The 26,144-nt window shown below is 44.5% G+C and overlaps 1 protein-coding gene and 1 long non-coding RNA gene across 2 annotated transcripts in view; one reads left to right on the forward strand and one right to left on the reverse strand.

Moving 5' to 3' along the window:
- Positions 1-686: 686 nt before the first annotated feature.
- LOC120840289 lies at positions 687-8,236 on the reverse strand. Its single transcript, XR_005715511.1, has 3 exons — positions 7,809-8,236; positions 1,193-1,369; positions 687-828 (listed from the first exon to the last, which is right to left on the reverse strand). It is a non-coding gene; the product is annotated as an uncharacterized LOC120840289 (long non-coding RNA).
- Positions 8,237-10,902: 2,666 nt separating this feature from the next.
- Positions 10,903-26,144, forward strand: part of LOC115308985 — a 47,783-nt gene continuing 32,541 nt past the window's right edge. The window contains exon 1 of the mRNA XM_042286675.1: positions 10,903-11,020. Coding sequence (XP_042142609.1) covers positions 10,922-11,020 — 99 coding nt within the window. The 5' untranslated portion in view covers positions 10,903-10,921. The remainder of the gene's footprint in view (positions 11,021-26,144) is intronic.

Raw genomic sequence — 26,144 nt, forward strand, 5'->3', positions numbered from 1 at the left:
GTAACTCTCTGGTGGAGGAATGAGTTGAGGTAGTAATGCTTGTGAAATAAACAGAGACGACCATTTTTACGGCGGGAAGGGTAAGCAATTACTTCTAAGTTTTCCTTAATGTCAGTTACACCAGCCGAACGATAATCATTAGGCGGAAAAATATAACTTTTTACAAACCAAATGATGGTTTGGGATGGTCTGATGGTTTGTTTTTACAAACAAACCATCAGAAAAACGTTCAGCCTTTCTACTCTGGTGAAGAATGAAGACCAGCGGAGCTGTACAGTGGAAAGTAATGGTCGGCCGCAAGTCGGTAAGCCAGAGTGGAAAGGCTGCCGCCATATATGAGCGACGGCGGCGACCAGACACGTGGCTTGCCGCCGTCACTCATAGATGGCGGTAGGTGTCCAGAGTTCGGTGTCTGCATTTCTTTACGGGGAACACGATTCTGGGGAAACTAGCCCTTAACAACTCCGCTTGAAAAGAAACAAAAAAAAAACTATTATATAAGACATTGCGATTTGTTACAATTATTAGTGCTCACAGTGTGAGAGGCGTTTCGGCGCAACCCATTGCCTCCCGTTATCCCTTCTTCCGCCTCTGCCCCTGTCCGCGCCACCTGACGCCACGTGACCAACTTCCCAAGAAGGGTCGACCTCTTTCCCAGGTGTGACACAAAGGGAAGGTCTACTTGGCCCAGAAGGGCGCTGCAAATAAAGGAACCGTTAAGGGACCGAGGTAACAAAGGTGACCAATGGCCGGTGCTGGCTCTCTCTAGACAGGACTCTTAAGCGAGAAGAACCAGGCCGCTGGCCCGCATCCACTGAGATGGCCCACCTAAAATCGAGAGAAAGTTGGGTGTAAATAAGGAGTGGGCTAACTTTCGGTGTGCAGTCGAGAGAAGTCTTAAAAAATGTTATTTTAATATCAAGTCTCCCTGCCAAACTTGGTATTGAGGCGGGGCAATAAAGGAAACATGGATGCACTACTTACCAATCGGCAATGCTCGCTTATATCCGGCCATAGTTAACTGAACGCATTTACGCCGAGGTCATCATAGATCCCAATACTGCGGTTACTAAGAGCGGGCTATCCTTCGGTGTTTAAAAGAAACTAGCGAATCAAGCCAACAACAGGGGTGGGTTACCTTTAGGGGGTGGGGCTTGTGTTGGGATTTTACGGTGAGCCTTTAAAAGCTTACTTTTCATTAGGAGACCCCAAGGGCACAGGATGTGTCGGGCACCTGTGGGCACTTTTTCGGCCTTCGAAGGTCGATTCTTCTCACTCAAGAAGTTGGAGAGATGAAAGCGGGCTTTGCTGATCAGGTCGTCATCGGGCACCGTGGTCTTGCGCTTCTTCATATAGTGAGATAAGCCAACTGCGAAAATAAAAGAGACAATCTCATCAAACACAGGAAATGCTAAATCTTTTTGGAATTATACTTTTGAACAACTGTCTCAAGAGGGCAGAATGTTTTTTCACTGAATAAAATAAGGGCAACAAAAAACAAACATCATATCTAAAGATAGCAGGGTATCTAAGGAGGTTTGTCAAAATTATAGAGAGCTTCATTATTAGCCTAGTGATTATTTTCTGGACACAGTATTGTAGATTCTAAGCGACATGAAAAATCTGCATTATATTGAACGCGTTATGGGCAGGCCTTCATTTTCAGATACGCCCCGATATTTCCCAATTTTCGAAACTTGAATGGGTTTTATGGAACTCAGGTTAATCCCAACTTTTTTCTGTAAGCCCGCCTAGCTGGGAGGTGAAAACCACTTAAAGGAATGAAATTTATGGTACATTCCGGATCCATTTCAGAAGTGCCTTACGGTCCCCCGAAAAAAAGAAAAAAAAAAGAAGAAACAAGGAACCTAGTTATGGTCCTATTTGACTATTTTTTGAGCATCTGCTTTGCTTGCGTCAAGATTTGAGAGCAATAAAGTAAACAAACTGAGGTGTGAAAACTGGAAACAACGAGATCTGCACCTAGTTGACGCGCCCTTCGAGGAGTGGCACTACCGTCCCACCATTGGAGGGGCCGTATTATGTATAGAAAAATCCTTATTTTTGCTTTAATTTGTCATTTTATTTCGCTCATAACTTCTGAAACAATGTGAATTTTGCGGGAAAAAAATGGTTTCTTCGTGTTACCATTTTGCCCGAGGGAAGCCTCGGCGCAAGTTTCAGACCAATCAAAAAATCGTTGGGGACGCCGCGAAGGGATACTGAACCGAAATGTTAATTTTCCAAAAAGGCCGTAGGACCGTTCACTGGGAAGCTGCAAACCCCAAGACATCACTTTTGCAACAATATCCTGAAAGAATGGCTGTATTTTTGGAAAAGAAAGATGCAATTGAGCGAGGCTGGCAGGCTGTCTGATGTCACGTCACAGAGCTCCTCCGAAGCTTGCCTGGGGACAGAGGAAAAGGCCGAGGAGCCCAATAACGTGATGTCAGCTTCGCTTAAGTGCGTTTTTCTTTTTGCCAAGAATACAGCCATCCGTTCGACATATCGATCTATATTGTTATAAAAGTGGCGTCTTAGGGTTTGTAGCTTCCCACTGTCTTCTTAGCTGAAATTCAGATTTTGGTTCAGTATTCCTTTCAGCACACTATATAATGTGCTCTTTCATTATTGGGCACACAGTGCTATCCTCTTTTCCTCAATCACTCTCTTGGTGGCTCCAAGAAAGTAAACATGTCAGCAAATAGACAGAGCTGAAAGAGTTCAAAATCAGCTGAGATTGCGAGAATTCAAAAAAGGGTAATTTCTTTGGCAGCCCTGCTGCAAAGAATGAGGTATACTCTTCTGTAAACGACTTAACTTTCGCGAGGACCCAATTTTCGCGAATCACCTATAATTCGCGAAAAATAGGTCCCGCGAACAATTCCGGCCAAATGTAAACACATTGAAATCTATATTGAGATCCCACCGCGTCGCAAGAATGAGAACACGCGAATTATTCCAAAACTTCAGCTTTAACCTAGATCATAAAATATTGAGCCCGCGAAAAATAAGCCGTTTGCAGTATACCCTCAGACAGGACGACTGAAAATAATATTTGAATATTTTATTAGCGTTTCAATCACTGAAAACAAAACTTCTTAAATGAAGAAAATAGAGGCTGGAAAGTGTTTCTTTTTTTCATGCGAAAGCATTAACAGTCCCATGAAGCGGAGCCGGCGTTGTTTGTAACCGCGAGAAATGCCCAAGAAATTCGCTTTGCAGCCCTAACAATAGCACGTGATCCCCCATTGCAAGTGGAAGCTAGGACGAAGCCCCAAGCAGGTTACGCTACCCTATCTATATGAAAGAGAAAGCTGCAATGTCACCATTGCAACATTGTCTCTCATTTTTCACATTTCCTTGCAGTCATCTTTTGTCTCTTCATAACATGAAACTAATGAGCCAACTCAAATAGTAAAGCAATCCCTTCTCCCGATACCGCTAAAAACCAGACAGATACAGACCATACTTTGTGTCACCTTAGCCTGGACTATTGTTGGTCGTGCCTGCTAAAAAGCGCGAGCTAAATGCTTGGGATCACGTGTCGGCGGCTCTACAAGTGCTCGTGCAGCGGCTGCTGCACGAGCACTTGTAGAGCCGCAGGGAAGTTCAACACATATTCGAATGTGTCTGCGGCTGCGCCCGTAATATTGCACGACTCAATGGTACGTCGTCAGCCGACGTGAAAGTGACCCGCTCTTCCACCAATCGGAAACCCAGGACGGAGGTCAGACGTGGCCTTAATGTGCCGACCCAGACTTCGTACACCTGCGACTCGTTTCGAGCGCGCTGTTCCTCGGAGAGCTCGCACCTGTGCCGAGGCCGGTAATATCAGGTCGCAATCCACGAGGTTTCTATCTGGAGTATGCAAGACGGAACTTGAGGACTACAATCCATGCGTCGGTGGCGGAGGTTCGGTAGAAAGGACCTTCATAACAGGGATGCCACCATATCGTTTTATCAACCGTAACAGAAGACATGTGTTCCAGGATGCTTCAGGCGGTCCACTATTCTCGAAAATTCCAAATGACACTGCTTGCATGATCTTCAACGAGGTAACCTACAACGAAAGCACGTATTGTCCTTTCATACAAACGCGCGGTAAAGTTTCATGTTCAAGGCCACCACCTACAGACAAAAAATACCAGTTCATTACACCGTGACGTCATGTGATAAATGTTGACAGTGGCATCCTTATTGGACAGGCATATGGTGACAGTTTGATGGAATTTAGGATGACATAGCATTTATATAGAGGTCGAAGTATTTTCGCATCCCTCGTCAGACAGACAGGATGTCAGGGAAGGGACAGCGGTCAGTCTTTGATGGAACGTTTTTCTTGAGTATACTAAGTACTAGTCGTCGTTCGAAATCACTACCTTCAAGGCAAAGTGCCAAGCCTACACGAAAGTAATTTCAGAATAAAAAAACTTCCACTTCCAACTTCAAGCTTCATCTCATTTGGCGTCTCAAACAAATTTGAAAAATGTATTGCATGATCAGAATTTCTGTATTTGTATTTCTGCACTCTCTAAAAGATATCCTTGTATTTGTATTTGTAAATACATTTTTTCTCTATTTAAAATGTATTTCCAATACGTACCGCGATACACTTTTACAGATATATTTCAGTGTCAGTATTTTAGCTACTATTTTAGTGTATCCCGGTATTTGTATTTCCAGATACATTTTTGAGTACTTCTGCCCAACCCTGTTTTAGGCTATGAATTTTTGAGAGACCAGATGACTGGTCCACTTCTTACTTAGTGCAAAACACGTGTAAATTTAAGTGCACTAAAAAATTCTCAACATCCCTCTGAGTATGCTAGTATATATGCTAAATATTAATTACTTCTGCCTTGCTAGGCGTACAGAGGACTAACTCCTTCTGCAGTGGAATATTGAGCATGCCACCATGGTTTTCGATAGCGTCGAAGATGATCCGCTAAGAAACATATGAAATTTCTGCCAAGTTTTCAACAGCAATCTGCTTGTTGACACTTCTTAACACTAAAACCCCTTTCGACGAAAGCATGGCCATGACTGAGCAGAAGGAGCAGCTTTAGTGCGTCCCACAGTGTGGAAAAAGAAGTGTCATACTTCGTCAGGCGCACAAAAACTTATCAATGCGCTCTTGCCTTCTTTCGTAGCCTTGCAGTTCATGTCTAAACTCGGGACAAAAATTGACATACTGCCCCCGAACCAGGTTCCTCTTGTGCTCAGAAAGAAGGTTTGCATTGATAAGTCAATTGAAACAACTTTGAGCTTCCCAAGGCCTCTTTCTGTTTTCTACATTTCCCTGGGATCAAAACAGGACAGCCCTCGGACAATCAGGTACTTGAGAGTACTTTTTTCAAGAAGCTTCAATGTCATTTCAACTAGAAACTTGCGACACTCAAATGTAAACTCAAGAATGCATTTAGGGCTCGCCTTGCGTTTTTAATTATTTGCTCTGCTGTACATCTTCGACAGGGAGCTGCAGGAGTAGTGAGACGACACAGCCTTCAATGTCCACAGAATCTCGGCTTCAACAACCATTTTGTGCTTCCGACAATCCGTTTCAAGGGTCGCGGCCCGTGAGGTACTTGCACCTGCACGCTGGTGTTTGAGCGTATCCGGCGCCAAGTCCGATGCTAGTAGATAAGAGGTGATAGACGAGCTGGAAGCAGCTGACTCGGTTTCAGTTCGATGCTTTGCGCTATTCAAATGACTCTTAAAAGTGCTTTCACCCATTGTGGCGACATCAATCGACTTTCGACAAAATACACACTTCGCTCGGAGGGAGTCATTTGTATCTGGTCTCACCCACTGACGATAGTCTTTGTGTTCCAGCCAAAAAGGCTGGAACTTACACTTTCCACCCGGTATTTGGTTTGTTTGTTTATTTCTATTTTTGACTTTCAATCTCGATTGAAAGTGTCTCACGCTCACCAACACGATCCTCAAAACACTCAACAAAAAGCAAAAATGGTGATCAGGCGGGACGCCTTGGATTGGATTGGCTTTATGCTTGAGAACTGACGAAACGCCCCAGATGACGGGCCCCATTCACGCATTTGTTGTAGGAATTTCAAGGAACACAAGGATCGCTCCAATTTTCAAGGGTATTTAAGGGCCCTTAAAACGCTTTTAACAAAATCCATGGTCGCCCCTCTGGATGGCGGACTAACATTGTGCTGTATAAATATTCGAACAACCAATTTAATCAAATAAATGTAAGGGCGCAAACGAGCTGGTGTACATTAAAAGTGATTTTAAAAATCCCGAGACTGCAGGTAACGACACACACACAAAAGTCTGTAACACAGCCGAAATTTTATTTTCCAAAACCTGGTTAAAGGGCAACTCCGGTCTATACATTCGAATTTGGGTTTATGACTGTTTTTAGCGCGGCCAGAGTCCCTGAATTGCAAGGTGTAATTTCTTTTTCTCGTTATTGTGCGTAGTTTTAAAGATATTGACGCCTCAAAGTTGTGTTTGGGGCGCGGCAAACAAAACAGAAACTAGCCGCTAGAGGCCCCGGCAACACTGGAAATGAGCCGTTATGTGAACGTGACGTCAGGAACGTTCTCGTTCAACGAGTACGCAGGCCGAGCGGCACCTACCTCTGTTGCGCTAGGCGTCTAAAGATTGGAGGTAGGCTGATTTTGTTTTAATCCTGTATACATGGTAGATATCCAGCATACGTAACAAGAGTTAGTGCGTATACCCAATAGCTATCGACTGGAAAACCGGTGAACTCATTCGGTGCCGTACTTGGCGGCCGCCGCCGTGCGTGGGCTATGCCGTGCTCGTCGCTTGTATACCCCAAAGCTAGCGACTGGAAAACGAGTGAACTCGTTTGGTGCCGTACTCGGCGGCTGTCGCCGTGCGTGCGGTCTTCCGTACTCGTCGCTAGGCCTAAATTGTCATCGGGGCGTTGCTCTACGCCGCGCTGCCAGTGACGTGCAGTACTGGGGGCCCTCTCGCTTTCGCGCTGCGGGTCAGTCCCAGACACGAAGCTTTGAGGCTATCCGACGTGGGCCGCGGCGCCCGAACCCACGTGTTGTGGGCTGTACACGTCTGTTTTTTTTTTCTTGTTTTTTTTTTTCTTTTTTCCTCGGTCGCGTAAAAGCCGAAGTCTAAAGTTCACTCGTCGAACAGCGTTTGCCCACACCTTCTCCAATTTTCGGTTTGTTGGAAACTCGTGAAACAGCACCTCCAGGTTGCGGAGCGGGTTGTTTGAGCAGCCCACAGCGCTACAGGTTGTACTCGGCACCTTTCGAGGAACAGCTGGGCAGTTTTGGGCGCACCGAGTTGCTCGCTAAAACGAGTCTTGTAGTCCTCACAAGCAAATAAACGAAAGACCATACCGAAGCTACACGGGCTACAGATAAAAGCAACGGCGAAACACGCCAATCACAAGCCGAAGTAGCTGTGTTAGTGGCTCAGAGGAGCACACTCCGCGCAACGCCCGGGACCGGAAAAAAAAAAAGAGAACGATACTGACGTCACGGCCCTATGTTGCTTTAGTGATGAGCAACTTGCTGGCGGCCCGCTAAGGAGCAGCGGCTCGCGGCGGGTCGAATTTTTATTATCGGCATTAGTTGAGAATGCGGCGTCCCACGGACGTAATTTTTGGCGGGGGTAGTATTTTGTGTCACTACAGCGATATCAGTAATTTATTTCATTTTGATTTTTGGCCGAAAAAGGCCAAACGAAAAAGGGAAACTTGAGACTTGAGTGTTTGTGTCGTTACCTGTAGTCTCAGAGTTTTTTTAATCATGATAACCAATTTACTTTATAACGAACAGAAAGATGCTTACGATTTCACCATCCTGCATAAAGATGACAGGCACAGGCATCCGTTTCTTGGACACATACCGGCATATATCAGATTCTGTTTCTGCAAACTAGAACAGCATAAAATAAGCATACATAGAAGAAAAAATTCAGTCGCATCCAAAGAGTACTAAATTGGATCAGGGGTGTTAAAAGGTTGGTCAGCCATTCAAAGGATGTCACGAGTTTCTATGCAGTAGAGAAGAAATTATGTCAGTACAGTACCGCTAGCATGAAGTCCTTACCAACATACATTGCAAATTAATGATTACACCAGTGTTTACCAAACTTTGGATAGTGACACCCTAAACGAGGAAGGCGCTATGGTGCGGCACGGAAAGTTTGAAAGTCAACGAACGATATCCTTGAGTGTCTTTGAGTTAGTAATTCCTCGGCTCTGAAAGATACTGTCACGGGGCGTGACCAAAAGAACAATAAATAAGCAGGAAGAAATAAACGTTTAATGTGGCGAACTTGTGCCAAATATGAAAGGGTACAAAAGATAATAACGGAGCGTCGCGGGCGTCGAAGTCGGCGTAACCGCAGAGTCGAACGCTGGGGCGAGACTGACTCCGGTTCGCCACGCGGAGCGCCTTATGTACATGCTTAAGCTTGTGGAATAATCGGCGTAGAATGTTCGACGCGTAGAACATTCGGACCTCGACCACGCAACAGGATTCTCAAATTTACCAGAAAACTAAATTGCAGGAATAACAAAAGGTGCGTCGTTCGCAGGAATCGAACCCTGGCTTTTCACGTGGGCGGCAGACACGATAACCGTTAGACCACGCGCGCGCTGCCTCCTTGGCCAGCTGCGCGCGCGGCAATATTCCGCCAAAGCCAAGGCAGCAGATGTGACTGGACAAAAGACCCATTTAGCCAACAACTCCTAGATACGAAATACGTAGCATTGACAATTTTCCGGTCGAGGTGCACGACGTAATCATAGCTTTACTCAATTCGGAAAGTGGCGGATCCCTGACTTTGCAGCGCGAGCTAGGCCATTCCACAAGGGAGAACCTGCATGTCCCCTCTACATTTTTATTTGTTCTGGTATTTTTTTTATATGCAATGTGCACAAATGAATCGCACGAAACTGAACTTCGTTTCTCGAAAAGAAGTTTTCACTACGAGAAAAAAAGGCTTTAATATCAGGGGTTTCCCCAGGAACCAAAATATTTCATTTATTTCGGCTCAGGAGGGACGGGGGTGCGGCAGATAGGCGGAAGGCCCATACCAGAGAGCCTGCAACACTCAAACCTAAAGAAAAAAAAAAGAAAAAAAGAAACGTGGGAAGGGGGAAGGAAGGGCGGTAGATAAATAAAGTCTCGTCTAACCCATTTTTTTTTGGGGGGGGGGGGGGAGGGGGCGGGCGGTATTGAGAATAGTCGTTGCGAATTAAAAGGGGTCCCTTGAGAAAAAACAAGGGCAGGGGGGGGGGGTGCACACCCTCCCCCCTAGGGGATGTGTAGGCAAATCACTGTTTGATTGCGCGACGGCCCCGCTCCCACCGCAGACTGCAATGGTTGCTAACTTTGCGGTCCTTCACTTGAACCCACGCGGTACGAGCGCTCGTGCAGCCGCTGAGACGTGATCCAATGCAGTTAGCTCAAGCTTTTAGCATACATGCGCGGCTAACAATAGTCAACGCAATGGTGAGCCAAATTGAAAGCAATGCGCATTATGTGAACTTAAAAAAAAAGTTGTCTCAACTTACTTCCAAGATGCAGGAGATGGGCATCATAGAAGCCTTCTTCATCGCCGTCCGGTTTCACCCAGTACGCCTTAAACGTTTCAGGCGGGAGGTCATCGACGAGGACGTGGGGCTGCCCGCTTCATACAGCCTATCCAGAACATGCTTCGGTGGCGCCCTCTCGAGCTGTCGACACGGATTGCGACAGCTGTGACCGCTCGCTGAGCTCACTACCCCTCGTCTAGCTCACGGCCACTCAAGCAACCAAGGACGTCATGGAGGAGATTATTTTTTGCTTGCTTTTGTAATTTTAATTCGCCTATAAGTTCTAAAGTAAAGCGAAATTCGAGAGAAGAAAGGTTTCACTAAGTTACTACTTTCTGTGTGCTCAAATTCGGTGCAAATTACAAACCAGTAAAAAAGTCCTTGCAGGGCCCCTTTAACAGCGCCCCCCCCCCTCCCCCCCCCCCCCCCCCCGAAATAAAATCGTGGCTACGTCACTGCTCTAGGTGGTGTTGCTTTGGGTCGCGGCGGCATCGCAGTTGTGCCAAATACAGAGCAACCAAAACAGAAACAAAACTACCGCATTTACTCAAGTAATAGCGGCACTACTTATGAACAAGGCCCTTCCGTCTACTTTCCCGCAAAGCACATATACAGCCAATCATCGCGTTGCGCAAAAATAACATAGCGAATAACTAGATCGAGAACATGATTCTCCATACAAGTGCAATCTTCACAGATGGTATATCTTTGCACGAAGACGTTATCTCTGTCCTGTTATCAGTTGGAATCATGCTGTCGATCGCAGTGATTGGCAATCTGCGTGCTCCGCAAAAAAGCGAACCCTCAGGCTTTCTTTATAAACAGTGCAGCTATTACTCGAGTGAATACGATACTATAGTCTTCAAACTACCCACCAAAAGGCGCTGTGCGTCTGGAAGCACCGCGGAAGCTTTGAAATTAGTCTTCGTGCCCATTGATTACAGGTCACCGACGCTCTGTGGAAGCGGTCAGGAAAGTGTTAAACTCAAACATTGCTGCGGCAACTTTGTCACTAGAAAATATGCTTCAATTCTCTTACGCGAACCATGGAACAGGCAAATTGCAGTTAGTCATGATACGGAGATGAAGAAAGGTATTTGTCGCAAGCTATTAATTTTGCTGTCTCTGGAAAATGGCAACTGTATGGGAATGGCAACCCAGTCCTTTGTATTCACTTGATCATTATTAATCTTAATTTAAGTTTTGTTCGAATGCAAGTTCAGTGTCAATTATTTATTGTTATTTTAGTTTTATTTTCTTTGTTTGCGGTTAAAACTAGTTTTGAATCTTTTTCTACTTGTAGAAAAGCTGTTGAAGAACTTCGTGGCTGGAACGCAGCGGCTGTATGGGGGCACTGCAATGAGCTTCAACATCCACCAGTTATTGCACCTGCCGAGGTGGCTCGTCACTTCGGTCCACTCTGGGGCCACTCGTCATTTGTCTTCGAGGGAGGCCACGGTAGGCTTGTTAAGCTTGTGACTGGCGCCATTGGTGTCCCTCTGCAGATTTTCGGGACGGTCGTCATGCAACAGCAGTTAGAGTCTTTTCTTGCGTCTCCACTGGTGTCTGACAGCGTCACACGGCTCTGTCGAGACATGCTAGGATACGCAAAGCTTGAGAATGCTCTTCATGTGGACGATGTTTGCCTGCTTGGGTATCCATACCAGATAGCAACTCCTCATGAGGTGAAGTCTGCTCTTGTGGGACAGGTCTTCCCTGACATGTCAATGGAGTATAACAGACTAACCTACAAGGGGCACATTTTGCACACCACGTCGTACAAGAGAGCCACTAGGTCTGACTCCTCTGTTGTAGAGTGGGAGGACGGCAGGTACTTTGTCATTACAAAAATTATTTCGGGGAGCAACAGGGCGTTTTTACTCTCCAAGAAAGTTGTGCTTGCGAAAAGTGGTGACTTTCCTGTGCAAATCAAAAAGTGCTTTGTTTCGATGGTCCCGACAATTCATGTTGTGGAGCCATGCAAGGTGAAGGCACCGTGTCTTTTTATGAGGTTTGAAAATCCATCTGCCAGCTACATGTGTATGCTGCTAAATAAAATTGAGCGCCACTGAACTGAAGGGCAGCTCCCCCATCTATTTGGGCATCCCATATTTACTCAAATTTAATGCTTCGCTTTAAAGATGATCATAGTTTTATAGTATACTGATTAAAAATTGTTGGTAAATACATATACCGAATTCCAGATTACAAGTGCCTATTCATCTCGGGCAATAGGGTAGCATACTTAGAGAAGCACTGTTCTACGCAGTGTTTGATGATTTGCACTACAATCGCATGTCCACGCCAGCGAATGAGGTATTGCCTTGGAACATATATATTGCTTAAAAAAATGGTGTACTTAAAAATGCAGTTTTCTCAAGTTATTTGTAATTACAAAAATGTTTCCCTCTGGATTTTGCGTTAAAGTCACAAACAGCAAAGCGGCGAGACAGCACGTCTTTAACGCATGATTGTTTGTTTACAGGTTGCAGTGTTTGCAAAAATTTGCGGTGTGTTGTGGTAAATAACAAATCTGAAATGTTTATAATTTTTCCTGTGCAGTAGGACGTATATATTAATTGTTTCTAGAATAGTATCTTAGAATGAACCACATGTTTTGTATGCACTGTAATTCTTGCCGGTATGTGTGACTTGCTCCAGTTGAGAAAATTGTCTGAGAGTATCACCACATGATGTGTAAAGCAGAAAAAGTATAATCATAAAGTTCACATCCTGCGCTTTTACCTGAACACGCCATGTAAGCAGATGGTGTTTCAGTTGATGCTACTTCTGTGTATAAAACTTGCGCTAATTGATTCTTGAATTTGTGTACCATGACGAAGAATGCTAAGCTAGCTGTATATATGTTAATGCATGTTGATAATTTTTTGATTTTACCATTAAATATATCTATACCAAACAGAAATTTGTTTGGTTTTCCCCTTGAATCTGCTCTTTTTATAGTTGTATGCACAATATTTTTTTATTCAAGGTACAAAATAAAGCGTATGCAGATGTACCAACCACTTTTTCCAGATGGCTGGGACATTCCTTTTATATGCCATACTCGATAATAAATAAGTGTTATTTCCGGACATAAAACAGAAGAATTTGTGAATGAAATGGTTATACATTAAAGGTTGTAACCATTCTATTTTTGCAAGCAAATAATTTGCAAAGATTACAAATTTTGAAGTATGTATATTTTTGCTGCTAAATCTCGCCTGAGTTTTTAATTAAATTTTGTGAATGTCGTATAGTACCCAGTTTGGTAAATGTTCCTCTGGCATCCTTCTGTCCGCACAAACTGAAATTTTCATTCCTGGTACAGCTTCGAGATTCAGCCTGACTTACTCAAATTGTATAGAGTGTTTGTTTCACAGTTTGATCCGTGTTTGCATGCAATCTGGGTATTATACTCCGAGTAAGATTTCGAGTAAAAATGCAGCTTGTGCAGACATTTTCTTTTCTGTCCTGGTACATTTCCTGGTATAGACCCAGACTGTGAAACGTTTTTTGCAAGATCAGTATGTTTACTGGTTTATGCAAACCATATTTGTTTCTCTCCTAGTATATTTCCCGGTATAGACTCAAACTCCTCAACCGTTTTTTTTTTTAAATACGGTACGTTTTCTGGCATGATGAACAGAACAGCGCACACAAAGACAAGGACAGAGAAAAGGAACATGCACGACACACTAGCGCTTGGTGTGCGTGTCGTGCATGTTCCTTTTCTCTGTTCTCGTCTTTGTGTGCTCTGTTCTGTTCCTCATGTCATCATACCAATTCGCCCAACTTACAACACGTTTCCTGGTTTTTGCGAACCGTTTCTTTTCTGACCTGGTACATTTCCCGGTATAGGCCCAGTTTGTTAAGCCGTTTTTTTTAAATACTGTACGTCTACTGCTTTATGCCAAACCGTTTCTTTTCTCTCCTGGTATATTTCCAGGTATAGAGCCCGATTGTTAAATCGATTTCTTTTTTTTTTTTAAATACGGTACGTGTCCTGGTTTCAGCAAATCGTTTGTTTTCTTTCCCGGTATATTTCTCGGTATAGACACAGATTGTTAAATCGTTTTTCTTAAAAAAACGGTATGCTTCCTGTTTTCGGCAAATCGTTTCTTTTTTTTCCCACGGTATGTTTCCCGGTGTAGACCCAGAATGTTAAATCGTTTTTTTTTTGTTTTTTTTTTAAATATGGTGTGCTTCCTGGTATATTCAAACCGTTTTTCAGATTCCCGTTTTTTTTTTTCATACTCTAATCATACTGTTTTTTTTCGGTAGGACACCTTTTGTGACATTTAAAAACAAAAATTTAGAATCAAAATAGAAGAAAAAAACTCAAGTTGCGCGAGGAATCCAGGAAAATGTAATATACAGCCGAGTCCGTGCAACTGGCAGTCCCAAAATTCAGGGTTTTCAGGTCAATTAGAGTCCCCAAAGTCATTACTGGAGCGTGTTTTGCGGAGTTTATAGGATTTATCCAAAAACACTACAAGCAAAGGCAAAATGCGAATTAACCCAGAATGTGTTACAGGGTTAGCTCATGCAAAAAATTTTCAACGGTTGCTTGCAATGCTGGACCGTTAAACCTTGAACTGGGATGCAGTCTTCTCTCTCTTTCTCTCTCCCCCTCCCTCCCTCCCTTCCCACAATCTTTTGTGTCATCGTCGGGGCCATAACTCGCTCCTCTCCCCTCCTCCCCCTCCGCTCTCCTTTCCCAGGATCTTTCCTGTCGTTGTAAGCTGGCTTACATAATAAAGTGCAACCCACTCAGGACGATGATGAGAAAACCGAAAATTTCAATCGTCACACCTGAATATCGTATCTAAACGAGAAACTGATAATTCACAGCCTAGGAAATATAGGAACTGATAGTTATGAGTGGTAGATCGTTATATATGGTACAATTGTAGGTAGGTGGTACTGTAATAATAAACTGGCTTACATCTGAAATCTGTAGCCCCAACGCAATCTTAGCGCGCAAACATTGTGGACTTCAGCTTTGTCAGCATGATAAATACTTAGCCCCTTTTTTGGGGTTTTTTGAAATCATATCTAAAAACCCAAGGCAACTAACTAATCGAGTAATTAATAATTAAAGGGTGATGATTAAACATGTTGGAAGGTTCAATATATGTCCGACCCTAACATATATAATTTTTAGGACTACCAGAATACAATCCTAAATTTTATGTAATTCTAAGCAGTGAGCAATACATATACTTCAAGCTAGTAACTACTGACCTAATTTTCTTTCTGACGCCATGAGGTACTATGTCCACCAGCATCCTAATCCCCATGCTGCCAACCTGCAAGAGGACCACGCTGTTATCGTGCGGCAAATGAACAACACCATGACAAACGTCCCCTTGGATCTGGGCCGCAACGAACTGTGAATGTGTTTTTTTTTTCTTTTATTCACTTTTAGTGGAATTTTTTTTACCTTTACTGTTTTATGCTGTGCGAAACACTTCATGTTTGTTGCTGTCTAGTCCAACGTTTTTAATCTTTACAATGTAATGCTTCGGGCATATTTGACCAACAGGCGTTGCGCCACATTATGAATTTTTTTTTTTTTACTTTTTTTTCTACTTGGTTTGATGTTCCGTCCAAGTGCAGTGGACTCTAAAAGCCATCCCAGCCAATCCAGTTTTAAAGGGGGCCTGCAACAACAACTTTTTCACTGGTTTTTATTTTTGCACCGAACCTGAGCGCACTGAACGTAGTAACTTAAAGAAACTTTTTTTTCTCAAATTTCGCTTTATTTTAAAAGTTATAGGCAACCTAGACTTACAAAAACAAGCAAAAAATAACCTCCTTCATGACGTCGTAGGTCCTGGCTTGAGCGGCCGTGAACTAGAGGAGGAGTAGTGAGCTCATCGAGCGCTCACGACTGCCGCACTCCGTGTCGACGGCTCGAGAGGGCGCCACTAAAGCACGTGTTGGATAGTCTGTATGAAGCGGGCGGTCAGGGCGGCTCGCATTGCATTTTCTGCGCGATTAAAGACTAATTCGGCATAACACTTCATTGGCTACAAACGACAGCAGACATGGGGTAATGATCAGTTCAGAACGGGAGCCACTTGGCGCTGCCATACCGTAAATGGCCGAATCGCCAGCCAAGCCCACACCGAAAGCCTTCGGAACGCTCGGAACCGGTCGGATCTTCGAGCCGGTATACGACCGCAGCGCCGCCGCGTACACCCGGCACCTTTCTACGCTCGCCGTTCGTCGTAGCCTCATTTCACTAGCCCTTTTCTAGTATACGCGGTTTTTTCCGCCGCTTAGCGGCGGGTTTTTTGACGGGTTTTTTCTTGTTTCCGTACTTTATGAACTGCATTTGTGTCTTTTCTGATCTAAAATACTGAACGAAAACTACTTTCATACATAATTGAAATGGTTCGTCACACTTATATTTTGTATCTCGACTATAAAAAAAAAAAGCTTTAAGCGGCTGTGACCAGTAGTAAGCCCAGGACCAAAGACGTCACATATTGCGTGGTTTCGGCAACGCGGGTCGCCCACGTAGGTGGAGGAGGTTTCCGCGCCGTCCGGCTAAAATATGATTCACTGATATTTACCGTATTTACTCGCATATTGGTCGATACGTCGAATAGGTCGACCCCCTAACTTCGGGACCCCCGAAAAAAAAAAAAAAGTTGAAAAATATAATACCGGGATTCGCGTATTGGTCGACCCCCCAGTTTTGATGAGGCGATTTTTGAAAAACAGGTCGACCTATACGCGAGTAAATACTCTCTCCGTGCCTGCTGGCTTGCCCGAACCCCAAGGGACGTAGAAACCGCAAAAAAGGTAGACGCTTAAATACGATTGCAGGGCCCCTTTAAGAGAGTGTCACGTTTCCTTCAACTCTGCCCAACCGGAACACCACGAGTAGGGGTGTCACGAACTTTCGTCGAACCGTATTTTTATGTCGAACTTTCGGGGTTCAACTGGGTCGAACCGGTTCGACGAACCTTCGACCTTTTTACCAGATTCCACAAGTTCGACTTTGTGGACACTGTGGCCAGACCTTGATACAAGCATGTCTGGGTTTGGAGATTTTTTTTTGTATGCATTGGGTTATTTTATTTTATGAACAGTTGCAATTAAAAGAAATGAATTCTTATCACTGAAGAAGTTAATAACTTAATTTTTTTGTACTGAATTAACTGAAAGCACCAATTAGCGCTGCCCTTGATTCATCACTTAGCCATCACCATCCAATCCGAAGCCAACTGGTCAGCCTGTCGCGCATGCGCACACGAGTCGAACCTCAATGCAAGGTTCGCCGAACTTTCACTAAAAGTTCGAAAAAGTCTAACCTGGTCGAACTCGAACCGCGGCCGGTTCGCGACACCCCGAGTCACGAGATTCCCTCCCGGCATGGATTGGCTGAGGCGGCTCGTAACCTCAGCTGCGCTCGGACGGAATGTGAAAGGATGTGTTATCTTTAAAATTTTACGTTGCGCCAAATACAAAATGTTTGAATTGTCTAGTCAAACTTTCTTCTATCGTGGTTAGTATTTTAGGTATATTTTTAAGACACCACACAATGATCTTTTTTTTAGTTCTTGTCTAGTCGCCTGGCGGTCGCCTTGCCGGTCGCGTGAATGGATGGATGAATAGATTAATATTAGCTGTTCTCTTTATAACGGGTGGTAGTTCGCGCCTCTAGCCTTGAAACAATTATCATTTTTTTTCTTTTTTTTTTCTTCTTCTTTCTATCCCATGCTTTAAATTATTCTCCCCTTATCTCCCTGCAACTGTCACCGGACGGGTAGAGTATTTTACAAAAAGACCTTTGGGTGATCGGGAAAAAAATAAATAAATAAACACCGCCCCCGCCTCTTCTCCCGAGTAAAGGAGCCGCCATTTTTTTTTTTTTTTTTGAATGAAGCTTGTTGGTGTTTTTTCTTGAACCAGACCCACTGGAGGACAGGTGTGAGACTGGTTGAGTTGTATATTCATCATCATGACACAGGACGATGTTAAAAAAAAAAAGTAATCTTTAAGTCAAATGAAAGGTCAGAACATAATTTTCGTTTATAAATAACCTATAATTTTTATACGTGTCATAATCAGCTCTTCGCGAGCTCGCCATATGAAATCAACGAAAGGTTAGATGAAACCGAAACATACAAACCGTCATATATACGTAGTCAATCTAAGTCTCATTAACAATGGTTTCGATTATCGTCTCGACGGGTGGCACCGAGTTCTTTGTCTGTTACTAATAGCCTCGTCCCACTAGAGCGACAAACACCGATTTTTGTCCGACGACACCACAAAGTTCCGTGTCGCCGATGCTGTCCCACTACAACGACCAACGCCCGCGACAATCGCCGACACGCGCCGACAAACGATCGACGACGGACGAGTTCTTGTCTGTCGTTGGACTTGAAACGCAGCAAGCAGTCCCACTGAGGAACATGTCTCGGACACAAACGTATCCTCCTCGCCCGGTTGTGCCTTCTGTTGCCTCCCTTCCCACCCTTCTACCCTTCCTCCCGTTCCTCCCGTGGCTCGCTTCGCCGCTCGACCTTCAGAGAAGCCTTTGGCGGCCACTCCTCGTTCCCGCAGTTCCGGTCCCTCGACTGCTCGTAGTGGTCGCGGGCGCGGCTTGCTTGCTTGCGCCGGGCGGTCGGGTTGCGAAAGGGAATTTGCTGTGGTTGGTTTTGCTCGCGAAAACTTGGTGCGTGAGGTGGTGCTTCAAGACACCGAGGTCTACGGCGCTGCATCAGGATGGATACCACTCATGTTCGAGGACTAACCAAAGTAAGACCTCTGAACACGAAGTAGGACACCACGTTCCGTGGCAAGCCATTCCGGCAGACGAGAGACTTGTCATTACGTTCTGTCATAATCGGGATGCCTTATTGTCCTCCAAAAAAAAACGCCTGCCCTTGATCATTCGGATACAAGGTTATAAACATCCTCGAAATCGGTGTGAAGTTCCTTGGCGCTCACCTAGAATTCCTCGAACGACTCAAAAAAGGAACGATTCGGGTATTCGAGCTCGGAAAAAGCTTGGTGTCGATTGTCACGACTGTTTGCGGAAGGTCGCCAACGGCAAATGAAGACAAGTGAATGCTTTAATCAAGAAATAAAGTAATCGTCTCCTCTTACACCGTGTTTGTCGGCGCGTTTTATGCCCAAAGAGCAAAACACGAAAACCGCGTCGCCAGGCTCAGTTTGTCTGTGTATTTCGAAGTGTTTTGTTGACAACTCCAGTCCTACTAGGAAACAAATTTTCTTGTCCCTGTATTCTGCGTCGTGTCCGCCAAGTGGGACGGCCGACTGCGACAAGCAGGCTGTCTGTCGGTGTCGTCTGTCGCTCGCTGTCGTGTGTGGCTGTCGTTTGTCGCTGTCTGTCGCTCTAGTGGGACGCGGCTATTAAGATTCAGCTGCAGTGGAGAACTCCCCGGTTGTCAAGCGTCTAGCATGATGAACGAGTAGTTCCAACATATGAAATTACAGTTAGAAATACTTTATAATTTTGTCATGCTGCAGCTGAGCTCTGTTTAGTTACTCTCAGGACAAAAAGTGCAGGTTTTTTAGGTTATTTCACACGGTGGCAGGTTTGATCAGCCTGCCACCTTGTGGGTCTTTTAAAGTTCAAAGACTCCGTGTGAGCGTCGACTATGGGGAGGGGGCGAGCAGACGGCGTCGCCCCCGTCGCCTATTGTTTGCTGCCACATACGGTACCAATCGGCGCGGAATCGTCGCTGCTTCGCTGCGGCCAGAGCGCCTTAGCCGTTATCGCGCAACCTAATGCTGTTAAAAAGTTTTGAGCCTTTTTTTATGTCGCACAGTTGTCGAAAGACAAGCTGCATGCTCTACGACTACTTTGGAAAGCGGTTTTATTTCGATGAACGGGCGTAGATAACTATGCGGCCTTCTCCGCAGCGCCCACGCGCGGGTGCCACGAGTGGAACTTCAGACGCGGTTAATCCGCCGTTTACGCGAAAGTGTATAAAGAGCTCAGGTTTGTTTGTATCATTAGAATAACCTGTGATACAGTGAGTTTGTCTTGCGCACTAAATTACACGGACAGCGCAATACGATTGGTTCCGCCAAATGTGTAGCTAAATCAAAGTGCGCGGTGACATCCGCGTCTTTGCACGGTGCAACTGCATTAAGTGCCGATCGCTTCGAACTTCAAGTAAACGGATCAATCGCTTAGTTCAGGCTTGAAGAAAAAAAGGAATAACCTATTATTGTATGAACTCGCTTCGATTGTAGACGTTACTGCTTGACGGTCGGCGAGGATATAGTAATTTTGCATTGACAGGACGTGCATTATTGAGCCCTAAGATAAACTTGTTGTTAGTAATATAGACACTAACAATCCTAAATAGCGTCGTTTCAAAATCAATTACTTGTATTCTGCTTGTGATTTGGCATTCTATCATATGAATTAAAACCAGCAAAACAAATGCCCCCCAAAAATATTTTCAGAGCAAAAAACAAATGCTCTAGAATATTTTCAGAGCAAAAAAAAAAAAAAAAAAAAGGTACGCTCTTACATAAAAGCTATTCATTTCGGGTAGCTCAAAGGAAAGTAATTGTGAAATAAAATATATTACTTTTTAAAGGTAATCTCAATAGCTATGAATTGCCTTTTCTCCAGTAGTAGTTCTAATTGTAATTACCTTATTTCGGAGAAAGGTAGTTTGTTTGTTTGTTCCTTTATTTAAAACACAGGTCTGGGAGTCTAGAGCAAAAGGCGGCACACGTTGTAAATATAATTAAATTACATTTACGAAGCAATTGACCCAAGTTTACTGCTAGGAAGATTATATAACCCGTAGCCTTTATTCGGTATTTATACACCATTTTGAACACTACAACAGCCTGTTAGAGGAGTTCAATTATCAATTGGAACAGCTCGACCACTAGTTTGAGCAGTTTACTACCAGTTTGAATAGCTCCACCACAATTCGAAGCCCTGCTACAAGTTTGAAGAACAGTTTGAATGCCAGTAGGACCAGTTCTGCCCACTTTTACCTGTCTAGCACTCAGTTTAGCCTGCTTGGCAAGTTCAGCTGTCTGTTTCCCAAGTTCGGCTGCCTGCTTGGCAAGTTGTGCTGCCGATTTGGCAAGTTCGGGTGCTAGTATTTTTAAGTTTTGTTGCCTGTATGGCAAGTTCGGCTGCCTGTTTTACAGGTTTGGCTGCCTGTTTAGCAAGTTCAGTTGCCTGTATGGCAAGTTTAGCGACCTGTTTGGCAAGTTCGGCTGCCATTTTGGCAGGTGAAGGCGGCAGTTTCGCACGTTAATTTTCAAATTCGGCCAGTTCGTTTTCCTATATCGCCAGTTTATACCGTTCGATTTCGAATTTTGCGCAGTTCGAATTCGGGTATGCCGGGTTCAGAATCATACTGTATTTTTATTAGGAAATTATGAGGAGGTGTTGCGGCAAGCACAAAAGGACTTGAAGTTGTTCCAAGTTGAACTCTCGACCTTCTCCATTCAACGACTTTTGGCGTTATAGTGTCGGTAGGAAGTTTGTAAGCACAAAAAAGCGCAAAAGGTGTGACCTTTTAGACGAACTTGATTTTTTAGGTAACCATTCCATATCTTAGCCACGAAGATGACCTTGGAGAATCGGAAAGCGAGCAGGGCCTGAAGGAGGTTCGCGCCGAGTGAAGGACCCTTCTATAAAACGTCGTCGTTTTTCGGGTGCGTGAGAAGAGGCATCGAATAACTCGCGGAGTTTCGTAGTGATATTATCTTGGTGTATCACGGCATGATGACGCGAGTGGTACATCTTCTGTCCTCGCTGGTGTGACGACTCAATTATTTTTGCCTGAACTTCTTCAGAACAGGCGCTAAATCTGGTTATATTCCTCAAGCAATGCTGGATCGCCCTTCATTCATCAAAGTTGCGAAAAGATAGGTTTTTCTGCGATGCTGTGGTTGCTGCAGTCAGGTTCGAGACCTAAAGCGCATGTCATGAAAGGCTCTTTATACCGTTGACCTACCTTTTCTTAAAGCGTTCAAGTGCCGGGTGGTCAATGCGGTGAATGTTGGCACTATCCAAAATATTGATAGCATCTAGACGCCATATTTCAGAAAGGTCACAGAGATGGCTTCTATCATTGAATGACGCATATTATAGGAAGACGGAATTGATTGCGTTTTGGGAAGCACCAAGGTAACGTGTATAGCTGCCTTGAATCATCCACCCGAAAGTCATCTCAACTGCTATCGGTGGGCCGCTGAAATGTTTGATTTTTCTTGTGGCAATTTTCTATAAACATCTAACGGATGAGAATTTTCTTCTTTTTTTTTGGAAAAGGCAGGTTTTTTTTACTTAAGATCGGCTGACAGCATATACTCGTGGCGGAGTTGAGCCCGGACGTGGTCATCTATTGTGTTGCTGGTTACAGTGCATATTTCGGGGATTTCTAACGACTCCAGTGTGATGGCAGTTTTGTTTAACTGGCTTCGTAACTCGAGCCTAACTCGTCGACACATATAGCGCTATGGTTGTCGAGCATTCCTAATTGTTACCACAGTAAGCTGGGGGAGGTCATGAGGCACGAAGGTTCTATGGCTTCCGCTGTCAAGTACACTCTTAGAAAAAAGGGTATGGATAGTCCTCCCTTAGGGGAGGAACGGTCTTGTAACCTATGTTCCTTTAGAAAGAGCGAAACGTTCGTCCCTGAAGCAGGGGAGCAAAGTTCCTCCGTCGCCTGCATCTCATTATGGCGGCCCTGAATCGAGAAAATCGAGCCCAGTAAGGCTTAACGAGGACGCTACGTCTTGTCTACGGGACGAGAGGAGCAGCAAATAAAAGCGTAACACGAGCTTTCCGCGAACTGTGTTAATTTCCGAAGCCAGATTCCCCCCACAGGTACAGAAACTTGCGTTTCGAAAGCAGTTGCTCGGTCTTCTCGTCGACAGCACTGCGATGTCAAACGGAGACAACCGATACGCAGTTACTGCGCGCACTTTGCGTCTTACCTTTGGTGTTCCTCGAGTCACAATCTTTAGCCAACCGCACATCACGGAGAAATGGCAAACCAATCCGCGAAACCAAAAGCCGCTCTCAAAATAACACACTCGAAGCCGCTGTATATCGCGTAGCGTGAAAGGAGGTTAAATCGCTTGCCACCAGATGGCAGGGTCAAGCAGAGTAATTTCCAGTTGCTAGGCTAGGTGGCGCTAGGTACCGCCCAATTCATGTTTTACAAAAAAGTAATTTCATTTTCTCACGCCACTATTGCGCCATGGGGATCCTCTCCTATACACACACTAGGCATAGTACAAGCATCAGGTGAACATACGGTGAGCACATACACATACATGGCACATACAAACATCGATCAACGGCACACCACTAGCTTGAACACTACACCCGGTCAGCCAGTCAGAGTTTTGGGAGCAAAGAAATCAAAGGAGGTGTTGCTGAGCCCACTACACCTGGCTCTGCGTTTCCGTCTTTTATACGTTTTGAATGCACAGAATTTTTCGGTGACTGAATAAGCAATAAGAATACTACCAGCATGTTGATTTTTTTCCAGCAATGTCATACCTCTGAGAGTATTTGGAATGCCTCAGGGGATGAATCTCTTATTAAAAAGCAAACGCTCGATCACGCCGTAATTATTTGAAAGCAATAAATCAAGCCGCTCCAATGCGGTTCGAAGCCATGAGTTTGTTTCCCCGCACGGCACGCGGTAGCCTGTATTTCTATTGTAGGGTGATTCCACGTCAGTTCATGCAATGGTGGTCCGGGTCATAATTTTGATATTTTTGTTAAAAATATATATGAAAGCCATATTCTTGGGAGGAACATTCCGCTATATATGAACGCCGTAACGTTTTTTTTCGCTGAGATATAAAATAGAGAAGCTCGAGGCGTGGAAATTGAGAAGATTTCACCATGCTACTTTGCACAGTGGTCATTTTCTCATCGAAGCTTTCACGTTACCATAACTTTTTTAATAAATCTCACAAGAGATATACAACACATACCCCAAGAATTAAAAATATCAATAACATATTTATATGCAAACAAAAAAGTCAAACATGGCATAAAAGCACGTTTTAGAGACATATTCATAATTTTTTTACAAATAAACTATCTTCTATAATACTTTACAAAACATATCAAAATGCGCGCCTTTGAATGATCTTTACGAATGTATAAAGATAATATGCCCACCCTTAATTGCCTTCTTGTTATTAACGCGGAAATGCGGCTGATTTCACAAAATGTGTCAAGATTGGGCGTCGATATTTAAAAAACTCCATCTTTTATTTTCTTTAAATTCCCTTTGGCAGTTTGCAGTGACATGAACTAACCTGTGATGGCAAAACATTGAGTAACATATGACCCCCGAACGGGAAAAGCTGCGAAAAACCTTCACTCGGAGCGAGCCGACGTCTCGTTATAGCGGCTTTGCCGCATAACGTCCCCTTCATGGAAGCGTCAAAAGCTGGAAAGCGGAACTCTGTCGTAGAGAGCGGAAAGTCGTGCTGTTCCAAGCATTGCATTATCGTTGTGTGACTATACGCCCCCCCCCCCCCCCTTCCCCTGCCCTGCCCTCTTCTTCCCGCCCCTTAACACGAGCAAGAAACGCCTGCGAACGTCACTGCTTGTGGTAGTTAGTAATCGTAAGCACATCACATTGCCTTGAAACCCAAAGCTGTGAAGAGTCAGTTACGGCAAAATAAGGCGAGAGTAGTAGTAAGGAAAAATATGCATGTCAGTTGGTCAGGAAACATTTCAATCTAAACCCAGAGACGAGGAAAAACAAAAATAACGGACAGCGCGAAACGAACTTTCAAACGCAGCTGAACTTATTCACAAGAACGACAATAAATGCATGTCCACGCGGAAAGAAATAAAATAGGGAAGATCAAGACATGCGACCGCAAAGACTTGACCGAGCCTAACCAGACGAACTAAATCACTCCAAGGTTAAGGACAGCAACGGGAACGGGCACCTCTCCCAAGGACCTGAACAGATGTGTTGCACCACGCTATGCGAACCGACCGAGACCGAACCCCTAACCCCCTCTTCTATTTTACTGCCGTAACCCCCTTCCCCAACACACACACACACACAAACTACACTCCAACACCGAAAACCCCAAAAACATTACAATATAAAAAAGTTTGAGAAGGTAAAAAAAAAGAAAAAAAGACGGCTGACTATCGCTATGCTTACAGGAGACTCGGTGTCTTTGGTGCTCAATAACTGCTACTACAAAAAACAACACCCGCTTAACCATGTGCGACGCACCCATTATATCTACAATGGAAGACAGAAGTTGATAACCACAAGGACATTTTCTTTCCGAACTCTGACCGGATATTCGGAGCCGGGAGAGAGGAATTCAGAACCTCTCAAATAGGCGTTTGCGAGGACGTTTGAAGTTCTGTCATTTACGAAGCGAGTAAGAGTCTAGTGTCAAATCGAACAGCCATGGCCCAACGATTCAGCACCGTGCGATTGTTCTGTGTGGACTATCTACGGAGACACAAGAAGAAAGTGTATAGCGATAAGCACCTCGTATCGGTAGGGAGACTCAACAACGTGCGGTTGGAAAAGCTACTGGTACCAAGGACAGTGAACGAATCTGACCTTTTATGCCAACATTGCTACAAATACCTACAGAATGAGATTGCTTCTCCTCACAACGTGAGTACATTAGACTCTTCTTTCCGGGATTCTGATGAAGCTCTGGCTGAAGTGAGTCAAGAATTGTGTGCTGCTAGTCCGTCGGTAACTCCATTGAAACCACGTAAAACCATTAAAAAAAAAAAAAAAAAGGCGCGAAGCATATTTGAAGGAAAAACAAGCTCAAGTGAGTTCTTCGATTAGATGAAAGCTGTCAGGCGTTTATGGCATGAAAACCGGCGAAGACAGTTGTGAGCACTGCGCAGAGTGGTTTGACGCGTTCCGGGAAGCGCTGAAGGCATGCAGTTTCCACCAGGAACGCGAGCGTTTGTACACGCTTCTGCCACCAAGCATCTCGAAAAAAGAAATATTGCGTCTGGTGCCAGAAGCGACTGCCTACATGATTGATCAAACAAGAAAACTGAAGCGTAAAGGTGTTGTATCGGCAACCCCTGATCCCTACATGGGGAAAAAGGCGAATGCCGAAGACGTGAGAGTTGCACTTGAGTACTACACACGAGACGACCTCGCATGCTCTATTCAAAGCCCCAACAAAAAGGACGTCGTCAAAGCCATGATCAACGACAACAAGACCAAAGTCGTAAAAAGGTTTATGACCCGCTCTATTAAGGCAGCTTACCAGCTGTTTAGGAAGGACCATCCCCATCGAGAACTAGGCATCTCTAAGTTCTATTCCCTACGACCAAAATGGGTAAAAAAGACTCCCGAGCATGAGGTGTGCGCTTGCATATATTGCGTCAATTTTGAGTTGCTTTTAACGGCAATAACAAATGCCTCACAGGAGACATTTACTGAAGACGACTTCAAGCGCACCTACCTCTGCAGCGCTCCACAAAACGATTGCTTCCTGCGCCGTTGCGAAAAGTCCCCAAAAAATGCAGAGCATCTCGCTGCAGTCGCTCCATCTCGACGAAGACGAAGAG

This window comes from Ixodes scapularis, unplaced genomic scaffold (assembly GCF_016920785.2).
Source record: "Ixodes scapularis isolate PalLabHiFi unplaced genomic scaffold, ASM1692078v2 PGA_scaffold8__174_contigs__length_109621045, whole genome shotgun sequence".
In the NCBI taxonomy this organism is placed as follows: domain Eukaryota; kingdom Metazoa; phylum Arthropoda; class Arachnida; order Ixodida; family Ixodidae; genus Ixodes; species Ixodes scapularis.